Source organism: Natator depressus, chromosome 23 (genome assembly GCF_965152275.1).
Source record: "Natator depressus isolate rNatDep1 chromosome 23, rNatDep2.hap1, whole genome shotgun sequence".
NCBI classification, from domain to species: domain Eukaryota; kingdom Metazoa; phylum Chordata; order Testudines; family Cheloniidae; genus Natator; species Natator depressus.
The window spans coordinates 1,662,036-1,685,829 of NC_134256.1; the positions used below are offsets into that span (position 1 = coordinate 1,662,036).

Below are 23,794 nucleotides of genomic sequence, written 5' to 3' on the forward strand. Positions count from 1 at the left end.
ATCTTGTCTCCTCATTGGTCATTTTGGTCAGGTGCCAGCGAGGTTACCTTTAGCTTCTTAACCCTTTACAGGTGAGAGGAGATTTCCTCTGGCCAGGAGGGATTTTAAAGGGGTTTACCCTTCCCTTTCTATTTATGACACCATCTCAAAAGGGATAGACTGGAATTGAAAAAGGTACAGAGAAGAGCAACAAAAATGATTAGGGGTCTGGAACAGATTCCATATGCGGAGAGAAGACTGGGCCTTTTCAGCTTGGAAAAGAGACGACTAAGAGTGGATATGATAGAGTCTTATCAACTCTCGATTGGTGAGGAGAAAACGAACCAGGACGTGTTATTTATCCCTTCACTTAACACAAGAACCAGGGGGTCACCCAATGAAATGAGTAGGCAGTAAGTTTAAAACAAACAAAAGGAAGTATTTCTTCACACAACGCACAGTCAGGAGGAGGGGAGATGCTGAGGGGATGGGGGTCAGGGTGCCCAGGGGGAGGGGAGATGCTGAGGGGATGGGGGGTCAGGGTGCTCAGGGGGAGGGGAGATGCTGAGGAAATGGGGGGTCAGGGTGCTCAGGGGGAGGGGGGATGCTGAGGGGATGGGAGGTCAGGGTGCTCACGGGGAGGGGGGATCCTGAGGGGATGGGGGTCAGGGTGCCCAGGGGGAGGGAGGATGCTGAGGGGATGGGGGTCAGGGTGCCCAGGGGGAGGGAGGATGCTGAGGGGATGGGAGGTCAAGGTGCTCACGGGGAGGGGGATCTTGAGGGGATGGGGGTCAGGGTGCCCAGGGGGAGGGGGGATGCTGAGGGGATGGGGGAAGGGGGGATGCCGAAGGAGGGAGGGGGCTGGAGACTGGAAAGGTGCCCAGCTTGCATCCGCCCATAAGGGCTGCAGCCGCAGGGCACCCGGAACAGAAATCAGCACGGCACCAAAAATTAAAGCAGCCTGCCCCAGGTGAGAACATCCAGTGCCCTTTTTCCGCCCCGCCCCCCCCCGCTCTGTGTTGTCTCTAGAGTTAGGTGCCATTTTCCACCCAATAGTAAATTTGCCAAAAAGTGCATTTTTCAGGGCACCAAAACTAGTCACAAATTGGGGTCAAATTCAGCAAATAATTTTGGCCCTGATTTTTTTTCTTTAAAGTTTCAAAAAAGTTTGTTTTGGTCATTTCGAAATGAAATGCATTGACTTTTCATTTCAAAACGACAGTTTGTTTTGAAATTCAGCTATACTCTTTCAAACAAACCAAAAAAGGGTAAAAAAAAAACAAACCCCAGCCCCTGAAAACGAAACAAAACACCGGACAAATTTCATTGTGGATTGAAAGCCACCCCTCAGAAATAAACAAAAAACTTCCCAAATTTTATGTTGTTTTTTTTGTTTCAGATGTTTTCCATCCAAGACAATTTGTTGTTGTTTTGTTCCGGTGAGAAATTGAAAAAAAAATTTAGTTTCAAAACAAACCAAGCTTTTTCCCCCTGGATTTTTCGGTTTGGTCCCCGACCCGAGACGTCAATTATTCACTCGGCTTCTTGCTAGCAAGTTAAAGAAGTATGGATTGGATGAATGGAATACTGTGTGCAGTTCTGGTCTCCCATGTTTAAGAAGGATGAATTCAAACTGGAACAGGTACTGAGAAGGGCTACTAGGATGATCCGAGGAATGGAAAACCTGTCTTACGAAAGGAGACTCAGGGAGCTTGGCTTGTTTTGCCGAACCAAAAGAAGGTTGAGGGGAGATATGATTGCTCTCTATAAATATATCAGAGGGATAAATACCGAAGAGGGAGAGGAATTATTTAAACTCAATACCCATGTGGACACAAGAACAAATGGATATAAACTGACCATCAGGAAGTTTAGACTTGAAATTAGATGAAGGTTTCTAACCATCAGAGGAGTGAAGTTCTGGAACAGCCTTCCAAGGGAAGCAGCGGGGACCTATCTCGCTTCAAGATTAAACTCAGTAAGTTTATGGATGAGATGGTATGATGAGATAAAGATCAATTAATTGCCAAAAGCATGTTAACTATTCTTGGTAAATAGGCCTGATGGGATGTTAGAGGGGGTGGGATCTGAGTTACTACAGAGAATTCTTTCCTGGGTATCTGGCTGGTGAATCTTGCCCACATGCTCAGGGTTCAGCTGATCGCCATATTTGGGGTCGGGAAGGAATTTTCCTCCAGGACAGATTGGAAGAGACCCTGGGGGTTTTTTGCCTTCCTCTGCAGCATGGGGCACGGGTCACTTGCTGGAGGATTCTCTGCTCCTTGAAGTCTTTAAACCATGATTTGAGGACTTCAATAGCTCAGACATGAGAGGTTTATTGCAGAAGTGGGTGGGTGAGATTCTGTGGCCTGCATTGTGCAGGAGGTCAGACTAGATGATCATAATGGTCCCTTCTGACCTTAATATCTATGAATCTATGAATCAGGTGGACAGAAAGCTGGCTAGATCGTCGGGCTCAATGGGTAGTGATCAACGGCTTGATGTCTAGTTGGCAGCTGGTATCAAGCTGAGTGCCCCAAGGATTGGCCCTGGGGCTGGTTTTGTTCAACATCTTTATTAATGATCTGGATGATGGGATGAATTGCATCCTCAGCAAGTTTGCAGAAGACGCTAAGCTGGGAGGAGAGGTAGATACGCTGGAGGGTAGGGATAGGGTCCAGTGTGACCTAGACAAATTGGAGGATTGGGCCGAAAGATATCTGATGAGGTTCAACAAGGACAAGTGCAGAGTTCTGCACTTAGGATGGAAGAATCCCATGCACTGCTACGGACTAGGGATCGACTGGCTAAGCAACAGTTCTGCAGAAAAGGACCTGGGGATTACAGTGGATGAGAAGCTGGATATGAGTCAACAGTGTGCCCTTGTTGCCAAGAAGGCCAACGCATATTGGGCTGCATTAGTAGGAGCATTGCCAGCAGATCGAGGGAAGTGATTATTCCCCTCTATTCGGCACTGGTGAGGCCACACCTGGAGTATTGCATCCAGTTTTGGTCCCCCCACTACAGAAGGGATGTGGACAAAGTGTAGAGAGTCCATCTGAGGGCAAAAAAAATGGTTAGGGGGCTGGGGCACAAGACTTACGAGGAGAGGCTGAGGGAACTGGGCTTGTTTAGTCTGCAGAAGAGAAGAATGAGGGGAGATTTGATAGCAGCCTTCAGCTACCTGAAGGGGGGTTCCAAAGAGGATGGATCTCGGCTATTCTCAGCAGTGGCAGATGACAGAACAAAAGAACAGTGCCTGCCCCAAATGGCTTCCAAGCCAAATATAAAGCATGAGACAATGGACGGCTAGAGACAGTGCAGGGAAGGAAGGAGACATTACTGCTCACCGTGCTAGGCCGTGGGGTAGCACACCAGCCGCCGGGTTTGGTAGGCGTAATGGAAAAGGTGAGTGCTGGTTATATTCCGTCCAGAACCGCACCTGTTTGCCAAAATATGGGTCAAGTTCGGCTCTCAAGGAAATCAGTGTAAACCCAAAGAGTTCCAGCCAGGCCAGTGGAATTACTCCAGATTCAGACCAACATAACGTGGAGCAGAATTTTTCCCAGGAGCATATTCCTCCAAGCTGCCGGAAAAGGCTTCTGTAAATACCGGATAACCAAAGTGAAAGAAAAAGTTTCATTGTACAGTATATTTTAAAAGGTGCCAGGAGGAAAACCCCACCTCCCTGGGTGATACAGTCACACCAACCTAGCTCCCGGGGTGGGCAGCGCTAGTTTGGCAGGAAAGCGTCTCATGTCAACATCATTAGTCCACCCCGACGAGAAGCAGCAGCTAAGCCAACGGGAGAAGTTCTCCCGTCAGTACAGTAGTGCTACGGGTTTTGAAGTGTAGACCAGCCCTCGGGCTCCACCGAAAGCGGACTGAGCCCTTTTCAGCCGTCAAAGCAGCTGCGGAGAAAGGTGGCGGCCGCCTGGCAGGGCAGAGCTGACACAGGGAGTTGAACAGAGCGCTCCCGGTGGCAAAGGCAGGGCTTAGGAGCTGGGTGGCGTGTGCCGTAGGAGGAAGTTATGAGATGCTGCCATGGAGGAGAGGAAGACGAGCGACAGGCTTCTTGGGCACAGAGCCTGCTGGAGTGGCAGGCAAGGGATAGATCAGACCCCACACACTGGATGCCTGAGTGGGACCTGGGCGCTGTTGGAAATTGGGCTCATGAGGCTTCATGGTGCTCCTCATGAGGGATCTCCACCTCACACAAATGCACAGGCCTGGGTGTTGCTCCCTGACGATCTAGCTGTGTGAAAAGGTTTCCACTCAAAAGGGGAGCTCTCACCCCCCAACCCCTCCATGCAATTGGGAAACCTAAGTCCCCCTCTAGCCATTTCACACAGCCGGAGGGACCCTATTGGCTCCATCTTCCATTGGGTCCTGTTCACAACATGGTAAAGGGTTGGGCCTTTCACTCCTGTCACGGAGTGAGGGGGAGTCCAGGCCCTGCACCCCTCTTCCTGGGATTCACCGTGACTCTCAGCCAGCCAGTAAAACGGAAGGTTTATTGGACAACAGGAACACAGTCCAAAACAGAGCTTGTGGGTACAACCAGGACCCCTCAGTCAAGTCCTTCTGGGGGGCAGGGAGCTTAGACCCCAGCTTTGGGGTTCCCTCCATTCGACCACCCAGCACAAAACTGAAATCAAAACCCCTCCCCAGCAGGCTCTCTCCTGCAGCCTTTGTCCAGTTTCCCTGGGCAGAGGTGTTACCTCCCCATCCCATTCCTGGCTCAGGTGACAGGCTCTCAGGTCTCCCATCCCCAGTGAAATTCCCCTGCCACATCCCCAGGTCAACACGCCCCGCTCCCGGTGGCATCACACCACCCTGCTCCCTACTGTGTCACCACTCCCCATCCCCGGTTGCTCAGCTGGCTGTGGGCGCTCCAGCCACGTGGTGAAGGGGAGAGTTGGGCCTACCGGTTAGAGCTGGGTGCAAGGTGGGCAGACTCCAGGACCCGCGCCGAGGGTCAGTCGAAACGGAGGAACAGAAGCCAAAGGCCAGCGCCGGCCGGGGGTCAGCCGCAGTCGTAAGCCAGGAATCAGGAGTGGGGAGACAGAAGCCAAGTGCTGGAACCGGAGGCTCATCCGGAGTCATAAGCCAGAGGGTGGAGCCGGGGGTTGAAGCCAGAAGTCTGAAGGCAGAGGGAGCAGAAGGTGCAACGGAAATGAAGCAGCTGGAGCAGGGGCTGGAGCAGGGATGGGAACAAGGGCAAGCGCAGCTGCGGGCCTGGCATGCCTTGGGCGGCCACTGATCTGCTGCGGGGGGCCAGGCTTATAAGCCGAACTGCTGAACCAGCAGCCAGTCCGCGCCTGTGGCCACTCAAAGTTTTCAAGCTGTGCAGCAGGGCTCGTGGGTGGCTGAGCAGTGTGGTCAGTCAAGGAGCAGGCCAGCAGCTGTCCCCAGCGGCTCTGGCCCCTGACATCCCCAGGTTTCCCCCTTCCCCTCACTCCCCCAGGCTGCCCCGAGAAGTCCCGTCTGTTTCCGCGGGGCGGCTAGCGCGGGACCAGGCAGATCTCGTAGCTGCGGGGCAGGGAGGCGAACCCGATCAGCTTCGGGGAGATGTCGATGTCTTTGGGCTCGACGGGGGAGCGGAAGCGGAAGTTCTGCAGGATGCTGGTGAGGAAGAGGAAGAGTTCCATGATAGCCAGCATCTCCCCGAAACAATACCGTTTCCCTAGGAGAGAAGACAGAGGAGGCGTCATGGCCCGGCCAGAGCAGGGTTCCGGGGGCAGGTGAGAATCTGGGAGGGGGTCTCACCCCTTGTCCAAACTCTGCCCTAGCCTGGAGCAGTGGGGATTGTTGGGGAAATTGGGCACCATTCGTTTGAAGATCTAAAGAGGGGAGGCCACATTACTTTGCTGTGCTGGGAGGGGCTAAAGGTGTTTGTCAGGTGGGTCTTTGATCTATAGACAATCCCTGACCTGATGGGCACTCTAAGCCGGTGGCTTTCAACCTTTTTTCTTTAGCAAACCCCTCACTGTTTTCAAAGGGAGATGCGGACGCCTCTGGAAACGTTAGACCAAGTCTGCGGCTCCCCAGGGGCCCACGGACCACAGGCTGGACATCCCTGCCCCAAGAACGGCAGCGGGGAGGAAAACGGATTTATCAGGAAAAAAAGTACAAATGGTTCCTGGTCGAACTGAACATGAAATTGTTCGAGATTTTCTTCACCTCGAATAGTTGAAAAAAATGCCATCTCGGGTCACATGAACTCAACCCCTGGCTTTGATTTTGATCATTTTTCAACATTTTTGATTTAAAAAAAAAAAAAAAAAAGGTGACGTGAAAGGGAATCATAGAACAAAGTTAGAAACGTCTGGTTGAGGAAAGCTTGAAATGTTTGGCCTTTTTCAGAATTTTGGCTTGTTTTTTTCCTGACACAAACAATTTGGGGAAATGGATGTGAATTTGCGACGTGGTCGTGTTTCGCCGATAAAGGGGCCAGTGAAGAATTGCCCCCTCCGCTCTGTTTAATGATACTGAGCTGGGAAGGACTGGGAGGACCAAAGAGGACAGAAATAACAGGCTCGGGACCCAGATTCTCTGGCCAGAAGGGCCCTTTGGGGTCATCTGGTCTGACCTCTGCCCAGCACATGCCATTCCGTTTCACCCAGGTATTTGCACAGTGAGCCCAGCAACTTGTGTCTATGGACATTTGTGTTCTCTTGAGTGACGCGTTCCGTGGCCCACAGATGATAATGACCCCAGATGTGTTTGTCGGCCCCACCCGAGTTCAGGGCACCACTGTGCTTGGCGCTGGACAGATCCACGGGGAGGGACGGTCCCTGCCCCAAAGAGCTCACAAGGCCCCAATTCAGCAAGGTGCTTCAGTGCACACTGACCCCTGAGTGTGCGTGAACAGCCCCCTTGACCCCAGTGGACTGACACTGATTTGCACCGGCTGAGGATCTGGCCCCATTGACAGCAGTGAAATGACACTGATTGACACCGGCTGAGGATCTGGCCTCACAATTCTCCGTACACAAATTCAGCTCAGCAGGGTGAGGTCTAGCAGCCGGGGGGCTGGCCCAGGCCTAGATCTCGCTGCTTGGGACGCTCGGAACCGAGCTCTGCGGAGGGATTTGTACCTATTGAGAAGGGCACAAAGGCGTCGCTCGTATTAAACTGGCCGTTCCCATCCAGGAAATGGCTGGGGTCGAAGGTGTCGGGGCTGCTGAATTGCGTGGGGTCATACAGCACGGATCCCAGCACCGGGTACACCTCCGTCCCCTGGGGGAAGAGACGGTGACAAACAGCAACGATTAAACGCCGATAACCCACAGCACTGGATGCTGGGGCACAATTCAGGGTCGTTTTTAGCCATGGGAGGAATTTGCAGCAAACGCAAATATTAAATCGCAGGAGCCTGGTCAGGCCACAATCCGACGTTCACGTCTTGGCACGTGTCTCCCAACGCCCTCTGCTCCTCCCGGAACGGGGAAGGGAACCCAGGAGTCTGGACTCCCCATTCTCACCACTGGACCAGGCTGCCCTTGCAGATTAATAAGAATTTAAGCTCTGTGGGGCAGGGTCTTTTTGTTCTTTGTTTATGCAGCACCGAGCGCGGTGGGGTCCTGGTCCGTGACTGGGGCTCCTCGGCATGATGGGAATACAAAATGTAAATGAGAAAGTACTGGGGCAGGTCCTCAGCGGCTGTGCCTATGCTCATGTACACCAGCCGCGGCGCTGGCCCATTCACTATACACAGTGTGAACCTCCTGGCTTTCCGCACCCACAGTGTGGATTTTAACATGGCACTGGAAGTCAGGCTCAGAGTATTTATCCACATCTAAGAATGTTATTATTAGGTGTATTTTGGTACCCGCCAGAGGTCCTAGCTGAGATCAGGGCCCCGTCGTGCCGGGCGCTGCACAGACCCTGACGGAGATTGGGGCCCCCATTGTGCCGGGCGTCATGCGGAGTGAGCGATATTCCCTGTCCCAAAGAGTTTCTGGTGTAAATAGCAAAAGGGGGAGGGATCATTAACACCATTCGTCAATGTAACACGTGGGGGAAACTGAGGCACGGGGCGGCGCCCATGGTCACACCGTGAGCCAGAGCTCGGAATAAAAGCCAGGTCTCGTAAGTCCCAGTCTGGTGCCCTGCCCACTAGATCACACGACTTCGCAGAGGCAGGCTGTGACAGGGCGTGCATGCCCCGCACTGGATGAGATAGGGTTAATCCCACATTTTGGGCAGCGGAAGTCCCGCCCCTCAGACCGTGCTGGGCATGCTCCAACTGCTGCCTCAGTATAAAAGGGATAGGGCCCGTGAGCAGGGTGGGCCTGGGACCCCCTACCCCAGCTGCCCCAGGGTGGCGACCCCCTGACTCTGGCCACTAGGCCCCGCAGCCCTGACCTCCAGGGCAGAGATATTGACGTTGGCTGTTAGGCCACACGGCCCTGCACCCGAGGGCAGCTTTCTTGACCCTGGCCACTGAGCCATGCTCCTTCCAGTCTAGGGCTAGTCTGGCAGACTGCAACCGTGGAGGTCTCACAATCCAAAAAGAGGACGGGGGGCACATGCCCCACAACACAGGCGTAGACCCAGATGTCCTGAACTCCAGCCCTGTCTGTGGCACTGCCCCGGAATCCAGAGAAAGCGACAATGCTGAGCCGGACACAGCCATGGGGCGGGGCGGGGGACAGACGCCCCAGGGCCTACCTTGGGAATAGTGTATCCCCGGAACTGGGTGTCCCTGGTCACCCGGCGCGCCAGGCCCATGGGGATGACGTCACAGAACCTCTGGAACTCGTGGATGACGGCGTCAATGTAGGGCATCCGGCTCCGGCCCTCCATGCTCGGGGTGCGGTTCCGCCCGATCACCCGGTCGATCTCCTCGTGGATCCTCTCTGCAGAGACGGCAGCACAGCTCAAAGGGGGGCCCTGTGCAAATCCGGATTGACCCCCGGGGAACAGAGATCAGAATCTGGTCCTGCCCCCCCTGCAGGCAGGGAGTGACTCTGGATTGACACCGTGTGAACGGAGCTCAGAAAACAATCCCGGGCATTTCAGTTTGCCATAGCCACACTGACCCGGCGTTCCCTGACCGTCAGCTTCCTTTGAATCATGATGGAGCGACACACACAGGACCCTGCTCCCATGTCAAACTCGCTGCCGAGCTGTGACTGTCCGGCCCCATCCGGAGCTGGTGTAGATGGAGGAACCGCTGCTGCCCTCAGCAGAGCCCGGCTGATTTACACCAGCTGAGGATCCGGCCCTTTGTGTTTCCTTTGTCCCCCCTTTCCAGTTACCTTCGATCTCTGGGTGTTTCAGCAGCAGGAGGAATCCATAGCGCAGGGTGGTGCTGACGGTCTCTGTCCCAGCGAAGAACACGGTGAGCACCGTCAGAACAATGTTCTTCAGGGAAAACTCAGAGGAAGGATTTTGCTTTTCCTTTAAAAGAACAAGGGAAAAAATCACAGGCTAAAAACAAAGAACTCTGGGAATGTGGCTGAGCTCAGAATCCGGCCGTGACTCCATTGCATTGCATCAGTCAGGGTCCCCATTGTGCCAGGCGCGGCACAGACAAGTATCCAGCGACTGCCCCCCTTTTCCCCACTGCCTTCCTGCAACCCCCCAGCTGGTACCTGCTGCATTTTGACCAGGAAGCAGTCGATGAAATCCCGAGGGGAACTGGGGTCCGTCCAGGGTCTCCTGGTTCTCCTTCACCTTCTTCTCGATGAACTTCTCCAGCCCCACCAGCTGCTTGAATGCTGCGCGCTGGGGGCCAGGCAGGTAGCGCATGGTGCCTGAGAACATCTTGTAGATCTGGGGGGAATGGAGAGCCAAGAGCCTGCTGAACATGGGGTGGGGTTGCGAGCCCCTATACACATCCTCTATCTATGCCTCCATCCCCGTACCTTCCTTGTAGCTCTTTCGCTCACGTCTATCGCTGCAGATTTCAAGTTATTCTCTTCGTCACACTCCCTAGGCCGTCTGGAGAGTCCCTAGTTAATCAGCTCTCCCGCCCCATCCCTGCAACTGGGGCCAGGCAGCCTTGGGCCTCACAGCCACAGGATCCCAGCAGCAGTCACACCACCAGTGCCAAATCCACAGGTAAAATCACCTCTGTGCTCCTACTGGAGATTCCCCTGTTGATCCCTCCCAGGATTGCATGTGCTCTTTGGGCCCCAGGGTCATGCTGGGAGCTCACGTCCAGCTGATTGTCCACCATGACCCCCAAATCTTTTCCCAGAGCAGAGTCCCCCATGGCATAAGAACGGCCGACTGTCTTTGTTCCTGGATGGATCTCTTTACATTTAGCTGTACTATCACGAATATTGTTTGCTTGTGCTTAGTTTATCAAGTGACCCGTGTCGCTCTGTACCAAGGAACTGCCCTTGTTCTTATTTACTCCCAATTTTTGTGTCATCTGCAAATGTTTTCGGTGATGATTTGATGTTTTCTTCCAGGTCACTGATAAGTGTTAAACAGCGTAAGGGCCTTGGGAAACAGAGTGCACTGGATGATAACACCCCCTTTGCTGTTACATTTTGAGATCTATCGGTTAGCCAATTTTTAATCCATTTCATGTGGGCCATGCTCATTTGATAGCTTTCTAGGTTTGTAATGGAAATGTCAAGCAGTCCCAAGTCAAACGCGTTACAGAGATCTGACTAGATTCCACCAGCACTATTAACTTCACCAACCACACTTGTCATTTCCTCAGTAAAAGATCCCAAGTTAGTTTGACAGGATCTTTTCTCCATACACCAACCATTAATTTGCATTCATTACATTTCTCTCCTTGCATTCTTGATTAGTCAAGTCCCGAATCAGTCACTTGCCTGCGATCGACATTAGACTCACAGGCGAGAACTACCCAGGGCAACCCATTTTACCCTTTTAAAAATATGCCACACCATAAGCTCTTTGCCGGTCGTCTGCACTTCCCCGGTAGTGTTCCCAACGGCCCCATATTACAAGGGATGTCCCCAGTGTTTTCACCAGGAATTGAAATTAGGGGAGGGTGTTCAAATTTACGGGAGGGGTCAGGGCCGATGAGGGGTGAGACCGTAAGGGTGAAGGGGGGCTGTGTGGCACCAGAGTAAAAACTGAAAAATGTTTCATGACCATTTTATTAGATTTTAAAATCATCACACAAATTAACGTTGGCTACTCAAGCCTTCTATGAAGCACGACGTCTACATCCTCCTTGGTTTCTTGTTATAATTTTGCACAACACTGTTAATGAACTTCTTGAATGCCATGCGTTCATCTTCGGTGGCTTCTCGTGTGTCCGGTACTTCCCTTCCTTCAACCGATAGGCTCGTGAGTTCATTCCCAGGATCAGGCAGGAGGCGACTTCTTTCAAAACACAACATTCTAGTCAATGATGAAGAAGAACGGTCGACTGTAGCCGTTGTGACTGGGAGGAGCAAGAGAGGAATTCCCACTTCTCTCAGCCCAGGAAACAGCACAACGGTCGGGTCGAGCCACTAGTGATGGTAAAAAAGAAGCTGAAGTTAAATCTTCATTCGATCATCGTATGATATTCCGCTCTGTGTTCAAATTCTCTATTCTGTCCTGAGCACATGGCAGCCCCATGGCTGGTCGTGCCTCACTCCACTCACCTGTCGGTGTTTTATAGGACAGGGATCTGTAAAAGCTACGTAGAGGCTGAGTAGAATCTAGAAGTGGCAATTGTTGATTTGTAAGAATCAAGTCTGTGGACTTTTTCAGTTGTCTTAACAAACACTTCTTGTCCTCTTCACTTAAGGATTCAATATAAATGCCTTCATTAGTCAGCTTCTGGACTGAAGTCTTTGCTTCTTCCAGTACTTTTTCAATGGATAGCTCTTGGATTGATCCAAATGTAGCTTCTATTTCTGGACAAAGATCTACTTCTGTTGTAGCAGATGCCTGGACGGCATTGTTTAATGACCCAAGTGGTTTCAACAATAGATTTACAAGAGAGAGAATGGCGATAGTCTTCTCTGAACTTAGTAAAAAAAGTAATCCACCAGCCCCACTACTTAGATCCATCCCATCTTGATAGATACTTTCCAAAGCCAGTAATAACAGCTGGAGTAATTTTAAGACAACAGCCAAGGGTCGCTCATGAGAAAGCCAGTGGGTTTTCCCAGGTTGGACTAATCTGAACTTCAGTCCCAGTGTATCTTCTATATTTTCGAAGATATTCAGTCTTTTTGGACTCTTGCTGAAAAAAGAATATAATGAAGACATTACATTTATGGCTTTTTTTAATGTCTTTTGAAGAGTCTGCATCTCATACTAGCTGGAGTAGATGGCCTCTGCAGTGTGTATAGGAGACACTAGGGTTACACTTTTCTCTGAGCAAAGCTTGTGCTCCACCATGTCTTCCAGAGAAGTCTGCAGCTCCATCAAATGCACAAGCAGCCATCTGTTTGGGGGCCCACTGACGAGCATTTAACTCTTCTAAGATGCGGGTTGTCACAGCTGCAGCCAGTCTGTCTTGTATAACATGAACATCTAGAAATGCATCTACTGGCCCACCGCTGACCTCAAGATAACGTACACAGTGACTTAATACTTGATGCCCATTTGCACTGGTGCATTCATCAGCCATGTATGCAAATTTTTCAACTGCTGAGTCTTTCACTGTTGCACCACCCGCTTCTAGCCAGTCAGTTGAGTTTCCTGCAGAAAGGCAGCGAGCATTTGCTGGTCTTGTTCGGAACCAGTGTCCAACTTCAGGATGAACAAGTGACAATGAAGTTAACACTGGCCTCCAGTTTGCCAGTTTGTGGTGTCTCTTGCTTAAATAGAAAGTAGGATGCCAGAGCCATGTTCGTTCGCATGAACTGGGTTGTGGCTCCAGCATTCTTAACAGCCTCATGAACACTCACCGGTGTTGCCCTTGGTCAGCGGAGACTCAGAGTTCAGAGGTGCTTTCACACGAGTTCACCGCCCAGGTGGGGGGCAGGAAGGCACCTCGCTCGTTCCTCCAGCTGCTCACGGTTCGCTCTGGCCACTGCTGTTCGCTGTGCCACCGTTCACTCCATCACTCTGTTGCCAATGGCCCTGTGCCATCCCCTTCGGCTGCCACCTCCACTGTGACCTCTGCCAGTCGGTCTCTTGAGGTTCCACCGGCTCCCCGTGATTTCAGCTGAGCTCTCAGTGGGGAACCTCGCTGCTCGCGCAGACTGGGCCGTCTCTGCCACAGAAACCCTGTCCCACCGCAGGTCTGAGCACTTAGGCCTGATTCTCAGTGATTGCAGCTGCAGTGGTCACTTAACAAAATAAAAGACTCTCTGTGGATCCTACTCAGCTCTGTCTTTGAACAGTGGAGAGGGGCTCAGGCAGCCCATCAAGCAAAACACCTGTCCCCACCCTCTCTCTCGATGCCCTCAGTCAGCGGAGGCTAAGGACAGTTCTACTGCCCTTTATTCCTACAGTAAGAATAACAACATTTCATCCCCCCTTTCCCCCCGCATTCAAGTGATTTGTAACCCAACCCCAGCCAAAATCTATCACTTGGGCAAGGCAGCTCTGTTTGCTGGATACCTGGGTAGATTAGGTGTGAATGTAAATACAATCTGGTCCTGAAGCCTTTCCCCCTAGCCCCAGCTCATCGCTAGCTGCCAGGGAGAGCTCGTTTAGACTTTGCTTACAAATCATCATTTGAAATGATTATGTAAGCAGTGTCAGGATGAGCTCCACCCTGACATCTGGTGGTGAGGTGTGGCAAGTTGTGGAAAAAAAACTTCAGGGGCTGATCTCATTTGCATAGGCACACCCACCCCGCCTAGACTGAGGCTATAGCTGCCCAAATGGTCACTTTGGCTGCTGTGGGATCCCCAGTGTCTCTGTTATTGGGTCAGGAAGAATACATTGTTATTACCCTGATTATGGGAACTGTGCTTGGAACTGTACTTGGCCTTTTGTTAGGATGGAGGGACTCACCATCACCTTAGTAGCACTCGCTAGGCAAGGGTCATGGGTTCCAAAACTGTGTGACTTGAGAGAGGCTGGGGATAAGTATTAATACTTGGTGGTGTGGGCCCCTTGGTGAGGGTCTTACATGCTAATTGCACTTTCTCCACTGTGGAATATCAGAGCTAATTTTGACTTCATTAGAAGTCTAGTTACAGGCTGCTGAGCTCACTTTGGGCTAATGATGCACCCGCACTGAGGCTCTCCTAGTACCAGCTGAATTCACCAAAGAGCTGACCTGACTAAGAGCTGAAATCACTGAGCGTTGTGTTAAGTGGTGGGGGAGCCTGAAGATATATCGTGGAGCAGTTTGCGGGATGGCTGGAGTGCCTCGTGGACAGGCTGGCAGAGCAATTCGTAGGACGGCGGGAGCTGTTGGTGGGATGCAGAGCAGTTTGTGGACCAGCTGGTGGAGCAGTTCGTGGGACGGCGGGAGCTGCTCGTGGGCCGCAGAACGGAGCGGAGCTGAGTGAAGGAGTTCGTGGGGCGGCTGGCGGAGCGAAGGCCTATGGAGCTGTGGGGTGGTCAGCTTCAGATCATGTAAGGTGCCTCTTACCCCCGTCCCAGCTCCACCCAGGGTGGGAGGTAAAGCTCCGCAGATAAACTTTTGAACTCTGGGGCTGCCCTGACCAGGGACAGAGACTTTTGGGTCATTGGACTTTTGGGACTTTGGGTGATTTGGGGTTGCTGGACTCAAGAACCCAAGTGAAAGGGGCATGCCCCTATTTGCTTGGGGTGGGTTTTTTTTGCTCATGGGTTGTGTTATGAATCCTGTTGGTGGTGTTTCCCCAACATAATGCCACATTGTTTCTCTCTGTTATTAAAAGGCTTTTTGCTACACTCAGACTAGGTGCTTGCGAGAGGGGAAGTATTGCCTCTTGGAGGCGCCCAGCGGGGGTGGTATATATTTGTCCCAGGTCACTGGGTGGGGACTCGAGCCGGTTTGCATTGTGTTATTGGAATGGATCCCCGTTACATTTTTGGGGGCTCGTCCGGGATGCCTGGGTCAGTACCCCTCGCAAGCACCTGTTGAGTGATCCACTACATTGGAAAACAATTTATATTTTTTTTTGTTTGTGCTTATATTTTGAGGAAATTACTGTTTGTATAATGGCTAATTTGCCAGGTTTGTTGGGCCCTGGCTCAGCAGCTTCTAGCTCAGAGGCTGCAGCCTCGGCTGATGATTGGACAAGAGCTCTGGGGCAAACATTGGAAAAGGTTGTGCTCTCCCATGCTGCGTCAAACTCTTGTCGTTTTTTCACTTACCCGGTGAGGCGGGGGGGGCGAGCCCCGAGGGGCTCTCGCTTCTGGCTCCAAGCGCCCGGCGAAGGCGGAGATGGGCGCCGCGAGGCGTCCAGTGCGGTAACGCAACCGATCCCGGACGAGCCCCCCAAAATGTAACCCTTCTGCCCGTCAGAGTTGGCAGCAACAAGGGCCATTTGGGCAGCTATGGCCTCAGTCTAGGCCGGGTGGGTGTGCCTATGCAAATGAGATCGGCCCCTGAAGTTTTTTTTCCACCACTTGCCACACCTCACCACCAGATGTCAGGGTGGAGCTCATCCCGACTCTGCTTACAATTAGGTTGGCCAACATCACCGAAATGAAGGGTTGTTATAAACAGCTGTACAAGGAAGCTAGTCCATGTTCCTACTCTTCAAATCTATGATACTTTTTCAGCTACACGTATTTCATCATGCACTGCGTATGCTTTTAAAGTGTGTATTAATGTTTCAATTTCAATTCAAATTTCCAAACAATCACTAAATTGGCAACACTGCATGGAACCAGTTCACAAAACTGGGGGGGGAGAGGGGTGTTGGGGAGATTCAGGGGGGTAAACAGCCCCATGGAGGGGTGTAGGGAAATCCCTGGATATCCCTTATTGAATGGCCTGTCCTGTATGCAATCCGTCCGGGACGCTTTTTCTCCTTTATTTCAACAGCAGGGGGCCACTACTCACAGGGGCATCTTGCCACTCCTCTCCGGACCTCGCGCACGGTCCTGTCTGCTTTCCCTGCACGGAGGGGCCAGGGTCAGGCAGGGGGGCTGCCTGGCGGGGGGGAGGGGTCAGTACTCCCCGGGGTGTGGCGTAGAGTTACTACCTTTGAACTGCAAAAAAACCCGGCACCCCCACCCACAAGGCAACTTTGCAATGGCCTTTCAAGAGCCACTTCTAGCATCCAGGGAGAGAAGAGCTGGGGGGCAAAGAGGGCGTTTGTTTTCTCAGCACGTTGCGCCAGCCAGCCTTTGCCAGGCTGTGACGTTTCGCCAGCTGTCACTGACCGCGCAGTGTCTGACGCGAGGTGAGGCAGGATCCCTCGCGCCATCGCCCTGGCCTGCCGCTCGTCAAGACGCCTCGCACGCCTCCTCCCGCTCTTGCACGCCCACCCAGGGCGCGGCCTGTGGGTGGGCAGACGGCTGCTGTCGTTTTGCCGGGTGTGATCTGTGATCGCTGTAACTGTGGACGTGGGAGAGCGGCAGCCGGGCACAGGAACATTTAACAGGAGAGGGCCCAGTGTATTGTGAGAATAATGCAAATCTTGAGACCCAGCAGGTTAAATTGTTTTTCTGGCAAATCCATAAAAACCCCCAGCCAGGCTGGTAAAATCCCAGCCAGTTGGTAACCCTAATGTGGCCTGCCCGCGTGCAGAGTCTCTGCCGCCGTCCCCAGCAGCGGGAAACATGCCTGGCCAATGTGGGTGAGTCCTGCTTATTGCTGAGATACAGTGTTTGCAATCTTACCGCCAGTGCGCCAAGCCTCTCTGGAAATGGGTGCGAATGGCCCCGCGAGCGACTCGGCCGGCTCGTGTGGAAAACTTTCGCTGTGTGATCTGCCGGTCCAGTACAGAATTCCCCGGTGCTGGCTGCAGGACCGGGGGCATTAGGTCATCTGTCCATCTCTCCGTGCCCGGGATGTTTTCGTGCTGGCAGCGCCATGGCTGCAGCATTTGCCATTTGTGCTTTCTCTGGGACGTGGCCTGGGGCGCCCCCGTGTACCTGCCCCCAGGCCGTGGCGGTGAAGCGGAAGCTGTCCGTCGTCATGGAGAGCAGGGAGGGGAACTCCTTGTCCTCGTAGTCGAACCGGTCCCCGAAGACCACGGAGCTGATGACGTTGGAGACCGTGCGGCTCAGGAAGTAGGTGGGGTCAAAGGGCAAACCTAGGGGGGTACAACCAGTGCTGTGCCACGGACCGGTTCCCCTCCATGGATCCCATAGCCCCCCAAGTCACTCCTGTCCTGATCCTGCAGCTGCTACCTGCCGTGTTCACACCTGGCTACATTGCACCTGGAGACTCAGCGCCGTGCAGTGGGAGCAGGGGGGTGGAACTGTCCCCGCCCTCGTGAGCCGCCAGCTCTGTTCCTGGCTCTGCTGCGGTCTGCCCCCCTGGCGGCCGCAGCACCTCCCCTCCCAGCCACCCAGACTAAGACAGGAAATCTTCGGGGGAGCAGGGAATTGAGCCCACATCTTGAGTCCTAGGCTAGAACCCCACTCACTGGCCTTGGGTAGGGCCCCTCCCCGCTCTGTGACTCAGTTTCCCCATTGGCGCAGTGGATGTTATGACACTGACCATCTTTGCAAAGGTCCACAGGTAAGAACCTCTGTGTGTAACTGGTGTCGAGGTCAATGGAACGATGACAATTCGCACCAGCTGGGGGTCTGGCCCCACTGACTGTCACGGAGCTATGGGGGATTCACACCAGCTGGGGGTCTGGTCCCATGACTGTCATGGAGCTATGGGGGATTCACACCAGCTGGGGGTCTGGTGACTGTCATGGAGCTATGGGGGATTCACACCAGCTGGGGGTCTGGCCCCCGACTCACGTGGCCCCGGCACCGGAGGGACGCTGACCAACCTTTCGTGCCCCGCAAGGCTTCCAGCAGGAAACGAGTCTCCTCCAGGATCCGCTCCTCGATGCCTCGCTTCCCCACCCCGAAGTTCCTCAGCGTGGTGAGGGAGAATCGGCGCAGCTGCTTCGCTCTCTCCCCGTCGCGGAAGGACGCTCCTGGCGGGGAGGGCGCAAGGCATGTTTCCTACCCAGAACATGATGCAGGCGAGGGGGTGGGCTCGCGGAGACAACGCAATCAGCCAGAAGGGGCTGCTAATGAGAACCTTTTCCCTGGGTGGATTCTGCCCAGAGCTGGGCTGGGACTTTATGTATTAACTGGTTTCAGAGCAGCAGCCGGGTTAGTCTGTATTCGCAAAAAGAAAAGGAGGACTTGTGGCACCTTAGAGACTAATCAATTTATTTGAGCATAAGCTTTCATGAGCTACAGCTCACTTCATCGGATGCTTATGCTCAAATAAACTGGTTAGTCTCTAAGGTGCCACAAGTCCTCCTTTTCTTTTTATGTATTAACTGTACCGTGGGAGCAGCTAGAAGCCAGGATCCCATTACGCTGGGTGCTGTACAAGCATATCACCTTAACAGACAATTCGTGCCCCCCCAAATGTGGGGGGGGGCGTGCGTGCACCTGGGCACGCACACACATGTGCGTGGTGGGGAATTGTGGAGCAATATCCCTGGTCATATTGCCACTATTTTTCCCCCTCCAACTTTCCATGAGTTCCCCAGCTCTGAGTATCGAGCAGGTAGGAGGCCGCTCCCTGCTTCGATCGGCGGCTGCATGAAGACAGCAAATACTTTCGCAGATGCTGGGAACGGCCCAGCCAGACACCCCACCCCACCCGACCCTGCGATGCGGGCAAAGCAGATGCCAGCTCATGCCAAGGACCCCAGGCCTCGGTGGATCCCTGACAACTGCCTGGCTGGAACCAGGCTGGCTCAGCTGTGGGCGAGTATTGTTAAAATAGGGATTAGAATCCGAAAAATGGGTTTGGTGATTCGACTTTATTCCACCCAGGGGTGAAAGTAACTTAAAGGACTGACCAGTACGCCGGAGTCCTGCGCAGGGGGTGGGGCCTCAACCGGAAGAGGCGGGGCCATAAATCCCCGGGCCCTTTAAATCATCGCTGGAGCTACCAGCTGCAGCGCCCCAGGGGCTCCCGGCTGCCGCTGCTGCCCCAGGGCTCTGGCGGAGATTTAAAAGGCCCAGGGCTTGCAGTGGCCAGGAGCCCCTGGCCCTTTAAATCACCACGGGAGCCCCATTGCTGCTACCCCAAGGGTCCTGCAGCGGGGCTCTGGTGGGAATTTAAAGGGCCCAGGGCTCCGCCTGCTGCCTGGAGCCCCTGGCCCTTTGAATCCCTGGCCTGGGGAAGCCGGTCCAGTCCGGCATGGCGTACCGGCTCTGTTCCGGTTCAGGGACTGTTCCGGCTTACTTTCCCCAGCTGTGGAATCAGCTGTAGGCTGCTGGCTGCATTCGTCTCACCTGGAACGTGTGTGTCCCATGGTGTGCGGCCCTATTTAAGCATTTGTATTGTGAGCGCTGTGACGGTGTAGCTCTCCAGACAGGAGAGAGACCGTAACCACAGTCCGATCTCCCCCAGAAGGTCTGTCATGTCCTGCCCCGCCTGCAAGGCCCATCGACAAAACGACAAACTTGGGCAGAACGTCAAAGAGGACCAGAGACTTTCCCCACCCCATGCTGATGAGTCAAGCAGGGGAATTCCTTCCGCCACCTGAGTTTGCAGCTCCCAGCGCAGAGGGGGAAAGGAATAAAAAGCCCTAACCAGGAAGAGCTGGCTCTTTATGCTGGTTGGGTTCGGAGGGGCAAGGCTCACGCGGCACAAACGAAAGATCCCCAGTGCTTAGTCTGGGTTAGCCCTAAAGGACAGAGAGATTTTGATTCCAGTGGCTCTCGACCTTTCCAGACGACTGTCCCCCTTTCAGGAGCCTGGTCTGTCTTGCGTACCCCAAGTTTCAGCTCCTTTAAAAATGACTTGCTGACAAAATCAGACACAGAAATACAGAAAAGGGGCCCAGCTGCACTGTTACTGACAAGTGGCCAACTTTCTCGTTTTTATTATGTAATTATGAAATAAATCAGTTGGAATATAAATATGGCGCTGAAGTCTCAGTGGATAGTCCACAGAGCAGTATAAACCGGCCGTCTGACAGTTTAGTTTGCATGGACCTCGCGAGCGCTTTTTATGTAGCCCGTTGTAAAACGAGGCCAGGCTCTAGAAGACAGACCCCTGGCAGAGCTGGGGTACCTCTGTGTCCCCCGGGCTGAGCACCCCTAGACATTGCTGTTACTCTTTGAAACTTACGATTGGAGCGCACTTGTGTGTCTCTGCATTTACCTGCTTTAACCTTGTAAGTGTCTCTCTCGTTTCCTTTCCCTAGTTAATAACTCTTCCGACCTGGCTACAAGCGTCAGCCCTGGGGAGAGACCTAACGTGAAACTGACAAGGGGTGCGGGACGGTCCCTTGGGAGTAACCTGAGCAGTGCTGTGATTCTTGGCGTAAGGGACCATCTGTCACACAGGCGGGCTCACCCGGGTGGCGAGACAGCGGAGTAGGGCAGCCCATTGTGTTTGGACGTATTCCTGGAGGTTTCGGCACGTGGCTCGTTAAAGACAGTCCTGGAGGGGTTGCAGCCCTAGATCGGAGGAGCCCAGGGGACTGCCTGTGACCCCACAGTAAGGCTGCGTGGTGCGTGAGGACGAGCCGGGGTGAACGCTAAGCAGAGAGCTCCGTCTGCCCTGCGGCGGGACTCGTACTCCTGAGCTGTGGCAGGACGGCTTGGCACCCCCCAGCTGGAGCAGCTCAGCACCGAGCCAACGCAGCCCCTGCCGGGAGCTGCCCCCTCTGCGCCCCCACCCCCGGCTCACTCCCCTCCCGCGCACGCGACTGACCGTAGCCCTCGAAGAGCCAGCTGAAGGCGGCTTGTTCCCCGCGCCCGCTGAACTCCTCGGCCTGGTCCGGCAGGGCCTCCTTCACCGCCTGGTAGCCCCACAGCACCAGCACCCCCCGGGGGCCCAGGTGGAGGGTGTGGACGGGGCCGTAGTGCTCGCTGATCTGAGACGGGGACGGCGCGTCGGGGAGGCAGACGTCTGCCCTCTCCTCACTCCCATCTACCAGCCCCGGCCTCTTCCCCACCCCAGCCCCCCAAACACAGGGCACCTGCTGTCCCTCCCCCTCCTCATGCATCCCCGTCCCCTTCCCCTAATTCAGCAGCCTCCCCTACATACATACAGAGCACCCCCCTCCCCTGCCTGTAGCCCCCTCCCCTCACAGCAGGGCCGTGGACGGGGGAGGATGGGGGGCGGGTAACAGGAGGAAGCAGAATTTTAAAATGCTTTAAGCAAGAACATAGGAATGGACGGGCCCTCCTGGCTCACCAGCCCCTGCCAGCTCTAAAATCCTGGACAGACACTTGTCAAGCGCCAACTTCCAACTACTTCGGCTCTTTGCCCCCCGCTGCTCCATGGGGGCTCCTGTTCCAGAGCCTCACGCTTCTGTGGCGTCCTGACCAGACCAGGCCAGAGTGAGGGACCTGGAGCACCCCCCACCCCCAGCTGACTCCCAGATACCACCCGGGATGTCAGACTAGGGGCGGGTCTGCGCTAAAAAGCGAGGTCGACCCAGCTGTGTTGCTCAGGGGTGCGAAAAATCCACACACACCCCGTGCAATATAGTTAAGCCAACCAGGGCCCTGGTGTAGACAGAATTCCTCCAGCCACCTATCTGGATTAACCACGCCCATGGGAGAACCCTTCCTGGCAGTGCGGGTAGTGTCTGCACCCACGTATTGCAGCTGCGTGGGTTGGGGTCGCCAGCTGGGGCTGGCTGTGTTCCTGGCGGCTTCGTAGCATGACATGATCTCGAATGAATCTTTAATTCCAGGAGACTCCAGGACAGTCCTGAGGGCTGGCAACCCTAGTACCGCGGTAGCATTTCAAGTGTAGACAAGCCCTTAGATGCCCCTGGGCTTCCCCCAGTGTGTCCTTTTCCTTCTCTGCCTTTTTTCTCCGCTTTCCACCCCTCTCCTTTTACTCCTGGCTGATAAGAATCTGGCTTCCCCGGCCAAGGCCCCTGTGAGCCCGGGGCCAGAAGCTGGAAGAAGTTTGCGAGGTCCCAAAGCGGTGACCGGCCCGCGGGCCACGCCTGTCTTTTTCCAGCTGGGAGGCTGCAAGCTGCATTTTTGGCCTTTGCCGGTCTCTTCTGGCCCCTTTTGCGTGGGTTTGTCTTGTGTTGTTTCCTAGAAAACAGCATCAGAGTCCAACAATGGCAGCACCCGCTGCAGTCAGAGTCAAAGCCCCTCTCGTTCGCAGAGTCACAGACAAAGGAGACCCTGTTACCCCCCATAAAACTACCAAAGACCAAGGGTCAGGGTTTAAAAAGGCTAATTCGACCCTTTACACTCCAGAGGCTTTCGCTGGGTTTTTTTTTTTTTCTTTCTTTCCTGCAGCGTTAATAAAAGTTTAAAGGCTTGTTAATGACGTTTGCCGGGGGGCTAGGCAGGCTGAGGTCCCTGCGTCTCAAACCCCAAACCTGGGTTAATCGACGTTGACAGTGTCAGGGTCATCTTAGCACCTTTGACCCTTGAGGCTGCTTTATTCCAGCTGAACGAATGCAAGACACCCCCGCGTCTGTCTGTCCGTCCCCCAATCCCCTCTCTCACTCACACACTCTCTCTTTCCCCTGGCACCCCGTCCATGCGGGACACCTCCCGCTAGCTAACCATGCCCTCCCTTCCTCGCTGGAGCAGTGGGACCGCCCTCGCTCTGCAGCCGCCTCCATCCCCCGGGACTCAGCAGAAGGGTTCTGTTCCCGCGCAGCCCGGCGAAAGGAAGCCGTGGCCGTCCTTGTTCTCCAGCCAAGCCCGGGAAATGTCCCCGCCGGAGTCCTGCCAACACATCACAAATGGCGCAGAGCGCTGCGGCTAGCAGAGAGCCAGGGGCTGCCCGGAAAAGCCTGCACACGGATGTTGGTGATTGTCTGGCCCCCTGGCACCACTGTCATGGGCTCTGAATGCAGCCAGACGGGACCCTCTGGTCGTGTGACACCCCTCGGGGCATCTGTCACCAGGGCAAGCCTCCCTGGCTTCACTGCCTCCTGGGTCTGACCTCAACGCATTCAGCACCCCCCGTTCCACGCCCTGAACTCCCCGCAGGGAGGCCACCTGGATGGGCCACTTGGGGAAGCTTCCACCCCCCCCCAGAGGAGCCCTGCACCCCAATTCCACAGTCAGCAGTGACTCTCAGCCAGCGTGTAAAACAGGTTTATGAGTTCCCCTCCTCCTTCCTTTGCCTCTTTCCAGGCCAAACCGGTCGCCTGGCCTCCACCTCTCTCTTTGTTCTCCGACACCTCCGGCAGGCTCCTTGTAGTGAATGGGCCCCAGCCATCAGTTCCCAGACTCCGGAGTGTCCGGCCATTATCTGGGTCCAGAGAGCCAGCCGGCAGTCACACACACCTGCCCTCCAGGGCTCTCTGCAATGCTCACATGCCCTTGTCCTGCCACCTGGACTTGTGCCACACATAGGGGAAACTGAGGCACGCACACTAGTCCTAGAGAACATTCAGGAAATTTCCACTTTGTCACAACCACTGACAGACATGCCGTCACGCACCAGTGAGGACCCACCCACCCGCTAGTATATTATGTGATTTATGGACAGCCGCAAACACCTGAACCCTTCTTTAATCCTGATCAACAAGTGGGATTGGTCTCTGGGCTGGAGGGACTCCAGAGACACCCAAGGTGCGACCTACGCTGGCCTCAAACCCCCGGGGTTTTGGCTCAATTCACAAAACTCAAAGCTCTTTCAAAGTCTTTGCTGGAAATCCAACCCCTGATTAAATCCGCCTCTTTCCCCCTTGTCTCCAGGATCTAATATGGCTTTTTGAACATGGCAATTGCATGTCAAATCTTCCTTGACCTACAGCTCCATGTAGTGGATAACAACTTACTACTGCTACTGGTTGATGGGAGTTGCTCCTGGGACTCCAATCTACGCTGGGATGCTGAGAGGTAAACC

At 54.1% G+C, this 23,794-nt stretch overlaps 1 protein-coding gene across 1 annotated transcript; it reads right to left on the minus strand.

The window, feature by feature from the left end:
* Positions 1-5,483: 5,483 nt before the first annotated feature.
* LOC141976773 (cytochrome P450 2A13-like) lies at positions 5,484-20,963 on the minus strand. Its single transcript, XM_074937936.1, is given in 9 exon segments — positions 5,484-5,665; positions 7,080-7,221; positions 8,656-8,843; positions 9,246-9,387; positions 9,582-9,635; positions 9,637-9,762; positions 16,909-17,069; positions 17,766-17,915; positions 20,669-20,963. Coding segments are annotated over 9 exon segments (1,440 nt in total).
* Positions 20,964-23,794: the final 2,831 nt, after the last annotated feature.